This window comes from Rutilus rutilus (genome assembly GCF_951802725.1).
Source record: "Rutilus rutilus genome assembly, chromosome: 22".
Classification (NCBI taxonomy): Eukaryota; Metazoa; Chordata; class Actinopteri; order Cypriniformes; family Leuciscidae; genus Rutilus; species Rutilus rutilus.
The window spans coordinates 13,031,061-13,043,080 of NC_140227.1; the positions used below are offsets into that span (position 1 = coordinate 13,031,061).

A 12,020-nucleotide genomic window follows, 5' to 3' on the forward strand; every position below is an offset into this window, starting at 1 on the left:
ATGTATGTATGTATGTACACACACACACACACATATACACATACATGTAGAGGATGACCGGGGCCATGTATTGCGAGATTTTGGGGAACAACCTCCTTCCCTCAGTTAGAGCATTGAAGATGGGTCGAGGCTGGGTCTTCCAACATGACAATGACCCGAAGCACACAGCCAGGATAACCAAGGAGTGGCTCTGTAAGAAGCATATCAAGGTTCTGGCGTGGCCTAGCCAGTCTCCAGACCTAAACCCAATAGAGAATCTTTGGAGGGAGCTCAAACTCCGTGTTTCTCAGCGACAGCCCAGAAACCTGACTGATCTAGAGAAGATCTGTGTGGAGGAGTGGGCCAAAATCCCTCCTGCAGTGTGTGCTAACCTGGTGAAAAACTACAGGAAACGTTTGACCTCTGTAATTGCAAACAAAGGCTACTGTACCAAATATTAACATTGATTTTCTCAGGTGTTCAAATACTTATTTGCAGCTGTATCATACAAATAAATAGTTTTAAAAAATCATACATTGTGATTTCTGGATTTTTTTTTTTTAGATTATGTCTCTCACAGTTGACATGCACCTACGATGACAATTTCAGACCCCTCCATGATTTCTAAGTGGGAGAACTTGCAAAATAGCAGGGTGTTCAAATACTTATTTTCCTCACTACATATACATATACACACATACACGTATACGTGTGTGTGTGTGTGTGTGTGTGTGTGTGTGTGTGTGTGTGTGTGTGTGTGTGTGTGTGTGTGTGTGTGTGTGTGTGTGTGTGTGTGTGTGTGTGTGTGTGTGTGTGTGTGTGTGTGTATATATTAGGGCTGGGCGATATATCGATATAAAAAATATATCGATATATTTTGAAATGCGATATGGAATTAGACCATATCGCATATATCGATATAGTTCAATTTTCAAATAGTCCGCCCCTCCTTCCACTCTGCGTGCGTGTTTAGAGCGTTATGTTATGAGAGGCGAATCATGACTACTTCAGAAAACCCAGCACAATAGGAACTACCAGGCAGTGACATAAGTGTACGCGGAAATAAAGTTTTTCACCTCAGAAACACGGACTTTCTTGTCCTTTCAGCCGTTATACTGTGCTCGGAGCGCACCCTCTTCAATTGCACGCGCAGATGCGGCGGCGCGCGCTGTGTATCGCTTCACTGTAGGCTATATAAAGTGCAAAAGAAACTACGAGCATGCAACGCCACTACGTTGTAAATTACACGAAATAAAAGTAATGCAGGTATGATTTTCATTCTATTCACCTGAGCAGTTTCCATGTTTCATTAACAGTTATTGTTAATATTGTGTATTCACCATGGCAACTGTCGTTCCCATATTAACCCCAAAATGCCACCTTATTTTTCTTTGTGTTATTTTTTATATTTTTAAATGACTGTAGTGACTCATACCGTATGAGTCACTACAGTCATACCACATTGTATTAACAAAAACTAGTTTGGGACTGCTATTTAATAGCTTTAGCATAGGCCTACTGTTTATTTATTTGTACTAGTCTTTACTAGTCATATTTTTACAATTTATGTTAAGTAAAGGGGGACAGTACTTGTGTGTGTGTGTGTGTGTGTGTTAACAAATTTTGTGTAAACGTGTTATAATTTGCCTATATATATATATATATATATATAGGCTATATATAAGCAAATTATAACATTTTTACACAAAATTTGTTTATATTCAATGTCAACTTTGATAATCATAATTAATAAATTACAATTCCAAGGGAATAATCGCCAATTATGATTTTTGTCATAATCGTGCAGCCCTAAGGTGAAGAAACCTGTTTATAATTTATTAATTTGATTTTGCAACTGTTCACTGAAATAGAACTATTCAATAAAACTACTTGTGACATGTCATATTTGGCTTTGACTTTGACTGAACATTTGCTCTCACTTTGCGGAAAAAATATCGGGATATATATCGTATATCGATATTCAGCCTAAATATATCGGGATATGACTTTTGGTCCATATCGCCCAGCCCTAGTATATATATATATATATATATATATATATATATATGCACAGAATGTAGCCCTGTGATTAAGTTAATGAAATTAACAAATATATTTTAGAAAAATAGTTTTTGGAATGTCTATTTAATTATTTACTTATCTGCCGCACTTATGTACTGCTTTAAATTGACTTCATTTGTATATTTATTAGCCTATTAACTATCAGTCGACCATAGAACAGGTTTAAACTGGTGTGAACGATCAGATGTGTCTAATATTGTATGGATCTCTGAAATCAAGTTTAGTTCATAGAGCAGGTGGAACAGTACGTTCTTGCCCATACTGCCCATCGCAATGGGCTCCAGCCCTCCCTCAGGGACATCATTCTCTTTTGCACTGATCATTACATAGTCTTCTCAGTCAAATCAAGCATGTCGCCTGAAGCCTGAAGCCATCCAGGAGAAACTGCCCAGAGCGGTGAACAGCAGCACAGGGACTACTACTACTACTTGCTGCTTATGCAGTTTGCTTCTTGCCCAGACACTTACTGACCCTATGTCATATTCATTAGCAGGAAAATCACATTTCAGCAAAGTTTCAAACTTGAGGAAGGTGAAGCATGCATTATTGTGAGTTTAAAACAAAATTACACCTTTTAAAGTGTTTTAGCTGGAAGACAGGATTGCTGTAAATGCCTAACAAGGTCTGTAAAAAGTGCACATCAACAGAGAAAGCACAAATGGGATGCAAACTTCCCCTGAATGACAATCCAAGGTCTCATCACTGCAAACATTAATATAAGAGCATCTTCCCACATAAAACAAGGAAGAAACGACAGCACATCATTAAGCCAAGTGCCCCATTCATGACCCGATTTCTTGATGTCATCATGAGAGTTTAGCAAGTTAAATAAGCTAAAAATTGGATTACAAGTGAGAACGCTTTAGGTGCGTACGACAGAGAAATATGAATTCATAAATATTAATGCTTTTCAAGTGATTTTTGAAAAACTGAATCCCTTATTAAAAAAATGTTGGGAGATGGCATTAAAAAAAGCACATAGATGAGTGAGTGGATGTGACTATAAGGATGTGGAGATGCATTTTAAAAAGTGGTCTGACATTTACAGTAAATGTTATTTGGACAAAAAATTGACACAAACAGATGTATTAAACATCTACAACTATGCAGGCACAGCGCTGCCTAAATGTTATTTATTTATTTATTGATCTATGATTGATTTAGACAGTACCAAAAAATTAAAAACACTGAATTAAATTTTGAAAACTTTGCTACGTAATTAATTTAAGGCTTTCCCGGAAAAAAAAGATTTTGTTTCAACAGTCAGCGTTTCTTTGACAAAGTCCCTGTTTTAACACAGGAAATGGAAATATCTGTACATTATTTTTCTTATTTAGTCATTTAGTGTCAAATCAAACAAATTTCTGAAACTTTGTTTTCAAGCATTAAAAAAATGGGTAACATTCAACAATACATTGAAAACCCCAAATATATATGTCTGGGGCTGAACCATATAGGGCCTTAAAAATGAAGATACCAAAAGAGAAGTTTTAGAATCATCACCAAAAAAGATATTGAGAGACTTCTTGAGAGTCATGCATGCAAACTTGAACCCATTTTTTAACTGTCACTATTTGCATACAATTCAACAAGGAGATTTGACTAAAATACCTACCAATATCTGTGCAAAAATATAACATAATTCTAAAGTCATTCCACAAAATTATGCTACTAATCTTAGTTGAAAATTGTCACTCCCACTATAAAATAGTGCATTACTCGACAAATAATCCATGACATTTAATATTTTAAATACTTAATTTATACAACTTCTGGTTGAGTTGACACAGAATACCCCTATTATATTCCATTATATTATGTTCTGTTTTATTTTATTTTATTGAAACAGGTTTTACCAAACAATGTCAAATTGATATAGATTTATATTTATCATAATATACTATATTATATTAATTATATACATATTTTTATGAATATGTTATATTATATTTTATATGAATATGACTTAATTTAGTTGAGCACTACATGGACTCAAAAAGTACTGAATCAACAACAATTTGTTTATTACCACAAAAGTATTAAGTAAACTTCCATTTTAAAAATATAATAGATTGCACACAAATTAATGAAATGAAATTGTAGATTACTGGATTTTGCTGATACAATAATGTGTTTAAAGAAAAGCAATAACCAGATTTCTGCACCGATAATCTATATATTTAATGTGTTAGGCGTAAGTAGATTGCGTATGGCCATTTGGCCGGAAGCTAGAATTTTGTAACGTGTTAAAAATGAAATTTTTCTTCACTTCAGGAGGCCTTTATTAACCCCCGGAGCCGTGTGGAGCACTTTTATGATGGATAGATTTGTATGGACTTCAAAACAGAAACAGCCATTCACTGCCATTACAAAGCTTGGAAGAGCCAGGACATTTTTTTGGACTCCGATTGTATTCGTCTGAAAGAAGAATGTCATGTACACCTAGGATGACTTGAGGGTGAGTAAATCATGGGCTAATTTTCATTTTTGGGTTAACTATCCCTTTAAGCATAATTTTCAAGTACTTCTTAAATGCACCTCTGCATTTAATATATTTAAGACATTTTGTGATCTTAAATTTGATAAAACTGAATGTAGGACATTTTTATAAAGACATATTAAACTTTTTAAGGACACCCGGGACCCTGTTATAGGATTATAATTACTATAATATAAACATTAATGTCAGATATCACGATGTATGCGATTTACATCCTTTATGGTCATATGAGGAGAGATCGAACAAAACTCACCTTAACGGTTTGGTCCAGGGACGCAGTGGCAACACGGGCTTGTGGTCCCATCAGGCCACAGTGGATGTCGGTGATGGGGAGGGAGTGGCGGGAAAGAATGTGACGAGGTTCTGGTGTGCGGGACGAATCCAGCTGAACAACACTGAAACACAACACACCATCTTTTATTAACTCGCCATTATGAAGTCTTTATTATAAATGACATGCTCAGGACAACAAGAATTAATTATGAGTGTCATCAATCCTATCACATTATGTGTGTGACGAGTTAATTAAATTGATGAATGTGAAATATTAAAATATAATATACTGGGTGCAAGTGTAATAATAAGATTGATATTCAAACTCTCCACACAAACATCAATGACCTCGTGGTGTGTGGTGTGACCTTGCAAGTACTAGTTTGTAACCAGTGTTGGGAAGGTTACTTTGGAAATGTAATAGGTTACAGATTAGCCTACAAGTTTCCCTATTTAACATGTAATAAGTAGGGTAACTATTTCAATTACTTTAATAAAGTAATGTAACTGATTACATTTCATCAGTTTAAATCACTTTTTTATTTTTACCTTTAATCACTTTTTGATAACTTTTGTAAATTTCTAACGAATGTTTTCAACTGTTAATCATTTTCAAACAGTTTTCACACCAATTTAAACCAGGCAGAGTTAACCTTACAGTACTCAACACTGATTACTGTCAGACTTTCAAAATCCTTCATCACTTGAATCGTGGTAGTTGCGTAACTGTCAATGGAGGGACAGAAATCTCTCAGATTTCATCAAAAATATCTTCATTTGTATTCTGAAGAAGAGGGAAAGTCTTACGGGTTTGGAATGACATGAGGGAGAGAATTAATAATAAATGACAGAATTTTCATTTTTGAGTGAACTATCCCTTTAATAAATATATAATTAGTTTTACTTCCAAATGTATAAAAAGTATGAACACCTCAATAAAGTATAAAGTGCTAAAAAAAAAAAAAAAAAAAAAAGGCCGCTTGCTTCTGCTCTTTGCAGTACTTGCGGTACATTAAGTTGTCCTCGAAAATTAAGTTTTTGTGGACTTACTACTCCATATCTTCCTCAGTGTCGACTGTTTCGGTCGTAACTTCAGTTTCTGCACTTGGTCTTTTGAAATAATGACTACTATGTTGCGCATCTAGCTCGGTAACTTGAGAATTTTTTTTTTTTTTTTTTTAAATGGTGTCTAGGGGCCTGTAGACCTCCTCCTGAAGTGGTTTGAGCGATCGGATTTGAATCCTTCCCAAATGCGTTTCGGAGGGCATTTACACCAGGGCCCGGTTCCCCGATAACGCTCACTCTTAGCGCGCTACGAACACTCTTAAGGTATAACTTAACTGAAGGTATACCATTTCTAGGTGTGTTCCCCGAACCATACCTTAGGAAGCTGCTTAAGATATACCTTTTTACGTGCGACATTACCCGGCGCTGTCCGTGGCGATGGTGCTGAATTGGTTGATATCGATGGCTTGAGAATCAATTATTCTCTCGTGCAGGGGCTGTTTATGTGAGAAAGCGGTGTTCTTTATAAAAGAAGCACTTCAGAAATAGTTGAAATTGCATTTATTAGGACTCATGGGATATTATAAAAAATTATCCAAACTATAATAGCCTATAATAGCCTAGCCTACATATTTTTAAATTGTATCATATATTGCTGCCATAATAACCATTTCAAATTTGTATGTGCTTTCTTCTTTCCCATTTTTGTTCACTGAGGTGGAGCTGCGATGAAATATTGTTCTTGGAAATACTTTCCAGCATTTCAGTAATAAAAGTGTACATCTTACGTACGGTGCTCGGCAGTGATCAAAAAGGATTTAAACAGTGGATTTTGAATCTCTTCTTGTAAACTCAGAGATGTGGATTCAGACGGCAATTCAATTACCACACGACCTGTTTGTCAAAAAACAGTAGGTACTAATTTGGCCAGGGATTTTTACGCGGGAATCGTGCCATAACGTTAAGAGAGAGGTTAAGGAATAGGTTAAGAACTACTTAGCGATAAGAACGTTTTGGGGAACCGGGCCCTGGTCTTTTCACGATCGGATCTGAGAAAGCGCATTAAGTGGCCAGGTGTAAACCGCCTAGAATGCGCGTTTGTGTGGATTACCTGATTATTATTTTTTTTTCAACGGACAACGTTTGTTCAGTGCAGAGACAGCGTCGTTGTTTAAAAAAATGTTTTTAAATGTATCCGCACACGTGCACCTAAATACATTTTGCAGTTCGCACACATCTATTTTTAGTCGCGAATGCGAGTGAAATACTGAGCAAGTTTACAACTTTAGAAAAGCCACACATGGATCTGGTTATGTGATGCAAATGTCAAAATGTATTAGTTTACAAATGAGGCATTTTGAGGCCATAACATGGTATTGTGTAAGAAATTGCATAAGAATAAGTCTTTATTAACTGATAATTTGCCCCTTTAATCATAATTTTCTGTGAAAAGGAATACAAGTTGTTGCGGTTTTACTCTCTCAAATGTTCATTTCAGCTGGAAACTGCTGTGATTTGTATGTTTTGAGTTTTGCAAAACGTTTTTTTCCAATGAACCTGTGTTGAACCTTTTTACAAATTGAGATTTTTGTTTCTTGTTTTCTTCTCAGTATTGATAGATATTTTTTTTAAACTGTCTAATACTCCATTATGCAGGAAGAGTTTGCTTTCTTAACTGATACCATTTACTTAACTTCACTTTTGCTTTGCAAAAATAAGGCAAACATTTATTTCAGTAAACTGAACTTGTTAGAATGTAGAGTCATTATCTTTAAAATGATTGATTGAATGAGAGAGATGGAGAGAAGAGAAGGAGATCCAGATGGAAACAAGGACAGATAAAGTGAGATGAGACAGAATTGAACCCCATTCTGTCAGCACCACTGCATGACGCAGCACCGCTGGGTAAGCTCAGGGGCCGACCTGTCTTAAACAACATCTGTGATACACATCTGTGTTTTTATGTGAGAGAGTGTGGTTAATTTATGATCTGAACTGAATGAGTTTCATATTCATGAGTGAGGGTCAATGCCTTCTATCCACAAATCACTTACTTGAGTTTTCATAAAAGCCTAAAGCCCAAAGTATACTTTCAGAAGTTTTTGTCATCAAGAGGGCACGAGGACATCCGCGCACACCGTCCTCATGCAGAAATTGTTGTGTCTGGTGCGCGTACAACAGTGCATGTGCGAGTGACTTGAGTGCGAGTGACAGTCCACTTAGCCAAACGTGTCTTTCCACACTCACAGAAAAAAAAACGTTGACAAACTCGCACTCTCAATTGTGCGCGAGACGGAGCGGAACACGGAAAAGAAAGTGGTTCTCAACTCACTAATCTTCCAAGGAGGTCACAGGATGACTTAAAATAATTTTATTATATTAAAAAACATCTAACTTAATTTAACTAAATAAATCCAAATGTAAATATACTTTTAGAATATAGGTTAATATATATCAACATCCCCAGTTTCTCCAGTGATCCAGGTCTCTATAAAATACTGTTTTACCAGAAAATTATATATATATATATATATATATATATATATATATATATATATATATATATATATATATATATATATATATATATAAAATAATAATAAGTAAATATTTGCAAATAAGTATTTGAACACCTGCACTGTAAAACATTTCAACCCTCCCAAATCAAAAATTTCAAGTGACCGATAACATCTAAATTTTTCAATTGGCCCAAGTGAAATTCTGTACATTTCAATTGGCCCAAGTGAAAATCTGTACATTTAATTTTTTAATGTACAGAATTTCACTTGGGCCAATTGAAAAATTTAGATGTTATTGGTCACTTGAAATTTTTGATTTGGGAGGGTTAGAAATTTTTTACAGTGTGTCTATCAGCTAGAATTCTGACCCTCAAAGACCTGTTAGTCTGCCTTTAAAATGTCCACCTCCACTCCATTTATTATCCTAAATTAGATGCACCTGTTTGAGGTCGTTAGCTGCATAAAGACACCTGTCCACCCCATACAATCAGTAAGAATCCAACTACTAACATGGCCAAGACCAAAGAGCTGTCCAAAGACACTAGAGACAAAATTGTACACCTCCACAAGGCTGGAAAGGGCTACGGGGAAATTGCCAAGCAGCTTGGTGAAAAAAGGTCCACTGTTAGAGCAATCATTAGAAAATGGAAGAAGCTAAACATGACTGTCAATCTCCCTCGGACTGGGGCTCCATGCAAGATCTCTCCTCGTGGGGTCTCAATGATCCTAAAAAAGGTGAGAAATCAGCCCAGAACTACACGGGAGGAGCTGGTCAATGACCTGAAAAGAGCTGGGACCACCGTTTCCAAGGTTACTGTTGGTAATACACTAAGACGTCATGGTTTGAAATCATGCATGGCACGGAAGGTTCCCCTGCTTAAACCAGCACATGTCAAGGCCCGTCTTAAGTTTGCCAATGACCATTTTGATGATCCAGAGGAGTCATGGGAGAAAGTCATGTGGTCAGATGAGACCAAAACAGAACTTTTTGGTCATAATTCCACTAAACGTGTTTGGAGGAAGAAGAATGATGAGTACCATCCCAAGAACACCATCCCTACTGTGAAGCATGGGGGTGGTAGCATCATGCTTTGGGGGTGTTTTTCTGCACATGGGACAGGGCGACTGCACTGTATTAAGGAGAGGATGACCATGTATTGCGAGATTTTGGGGAACAACCTCCTTCCCTCAGTTAGAGCATTGAAGATGGGTCGAGGCTGGGTCTTCCAACATGACAATGACCCGAAGCACACAGCCAGTGGCTCTGTAAGAAGCATATCAAGGTTCTGGCGTGGCCTAGCCAGTCTCCAGACCTAAACCCAATAGAGAATCTTTGGAGGGAGCTCAAACTCCGTGTTTCTCAGCGACAGCCCAGAAACCTGACTGATCTAGAGAAGATCTGTGTGGAGGAGTGGGCCAAAATCCCTCCTGCAGTGTGTGCAAACCTGGTGAAAAACTACAGGAAACGTTTGACCTCTGTAATTGCAAACAAAGGCTACTGTACCAAATATTAACAATGATTTTCTCAGGTGTTCAAATACTTATTTGCAGCTGTATCATACAAATAAACAGTTAAAAAAATCATACATTGTGATTTCTGGATTTTTTTTTTTTTGATTATGTCTCTCACAGTGGACATGCACCTACGATGACAATTCCAGACCCCTCCATGATTTCTAAGTGGGAGAACTTGCAAAATAGCAGGGTGTTCAAATACTTATTTTCCTCACTATCTATCTATCTATCTATCTATCTATCTATCTATCTATCTATCTATCTATCTATCTATATCTATATATATATATATATATATATATATGGAATATATATATATACAGAGCCACTCCTTGGTTATCCTGGCTGTGTGCTTCGGGTCATTGTCATGTTGGAAGACCCAGCCTCGACCCATCTTCAATGCTCTAACTGAGGGAAGGAGGTTGTTCCCCAAAATCTCGCAATACATGGCCCCGGTCATCCTCTCCTTAATACAGTGCAGTCGCCCTGTCCAATGTGCAGAAAAACACCCCCAAAGCATGATGCTACCACCCCCATGCTTCACAGTAGGGATGGTGTTCTTGGGATGGTACTCATCATTCTTCTTCCTCCAAACACGTTTAGTGGAATTATGACCAAAAAGTTCTATTTTGGTCTCATCTGACCACATGACTTTCTCCCATGACTCCTCTGGATCATCCAAATGGTCATTGGCAAACTTAAGACGGGCCTTGACATGTGCTGGTTTAAGCAGGGGAACCTTTCGTGCCATGCATGATTTCAAACCATGACGTCTTAGTGTATTACCAACAGTAACCTTGGAAACGGTGGTCCCAGCTCTTTTCAGGTCATTGACCAGCTCCTCCCGTGTAGTTCTGGGCTGATTTCTCACCTTAGGATCATTGAGACCCCACGAGGTGAGATCTTGCATGGAGCCCCAGTCCGAGGGAGATTGACAGTCATGTTTAGCTTCTTCCATTTTCTAATGATTGCTCTAACAGTGGACCTTTTTTCACCAAGCTGCTTGGCAATTTCCCCGTAGCCCTTTCCAGCCTTGTGGAGGTGTACAATTTTGTCTCTAGTGTCTTTGGACAGCTCTTTGGTCTTGGCCATGTTAGTAGTTGGATTCTTACTGATTGTATGGGGTGGACAGGTGTCTTTATGCAGCTAACGACCTCAAACAGGTGCATCTAATTTAGGATAATAAATGGAGTGGAGGTGGACATTTTAAAGGCAGACTAACAGGTCTTTGAGGGTCAGAATTCTAGCTGATAGACAGGTGTTCAAATACTTATTTGCAGCTGTATCATACAAATAAATAGTTAAAAAATCATATATTGTGATTTCTGGATTTTTATTTTATTTTATTATGTCTCTCACAGTGGACATGCACCTACGATGACAATTTCAGACCCCTCCATGATTTCCAAGTGGGAGAACTTGCAAAATAGCAGGGTGTTCAAATACTTATTTTCCTCACTGTATATATATATATATATATATATATATAGTGGTGGCACTATATTTGCCAAGGTGGCACCTTTAATGGTGGCATATTGTCCTTCATTGTGACATTTTGTCCTTTAAGTCACCGTGGCAATTATGGTTTATATATATATATATATATATATATATAAACCATAATTGCCACGGTGACTTAAAGGACAAAATGTCACAATGAAGGACAATATGCCACCATTAAAGGCCATTATAACATCATAACGGACATTATGACATCATAAAGAACTTTGTGAAATGGTAAAAAACAATTATTTTTATGTTTGTTAGAAATACTTACATTCTTTCTTTGAAAATTTGAAACAAGCTAGTAATTAGATCTATAATGTAACATCTTTGTTAAAAACAAAGTTCAAAAAGACTCAGTTTGAAACAGTCTGAAGAATGCCTTTACTATTATGATCTCACTGCATCAGATCAGTTACTGAATCAACTCTCTGACTCACTTTCTAAACTGAAAATTTTCCATAAAAACGTGTATATTGGGATATTTTGTCTAAGTTTATGAAAAATAAATATGTATATAATTACATAGCCTTTATGCTATGTATAAAACATGCATGGGCAATATCAGCAAAAACAATTAAATAATATTTAAAAAAAAACAATGGAAACAAAGATGTAAGATTTTACATCTGTTGTGACTTTGG

The 12,020-nt window shown here is 36.7% G+C and overlaps 1 protein-coding gene across 1 annotated transcript in view; it reads right to left on the reverse strand.

Annotated features, from left to right (window-relative positions):
- The window catches only part of wdr18 (WD repeat domain 18), a 106,335-nt gene that overhangs the window by 77,261 nt on the left and 17,054 nt on the right, over positions 1-12,020 (reverse strand). The window contains exon 4 of the mRNA XM_084394513.1: positions 4,815-4,956. Within this exon, the coding sequence (XP_084250639.1) occupies positions 4,815-4,956 (142 nt within the window). The remainder of the gene's footprint in view (positions 1-4,814; positions 4,957-12,020) is intronic.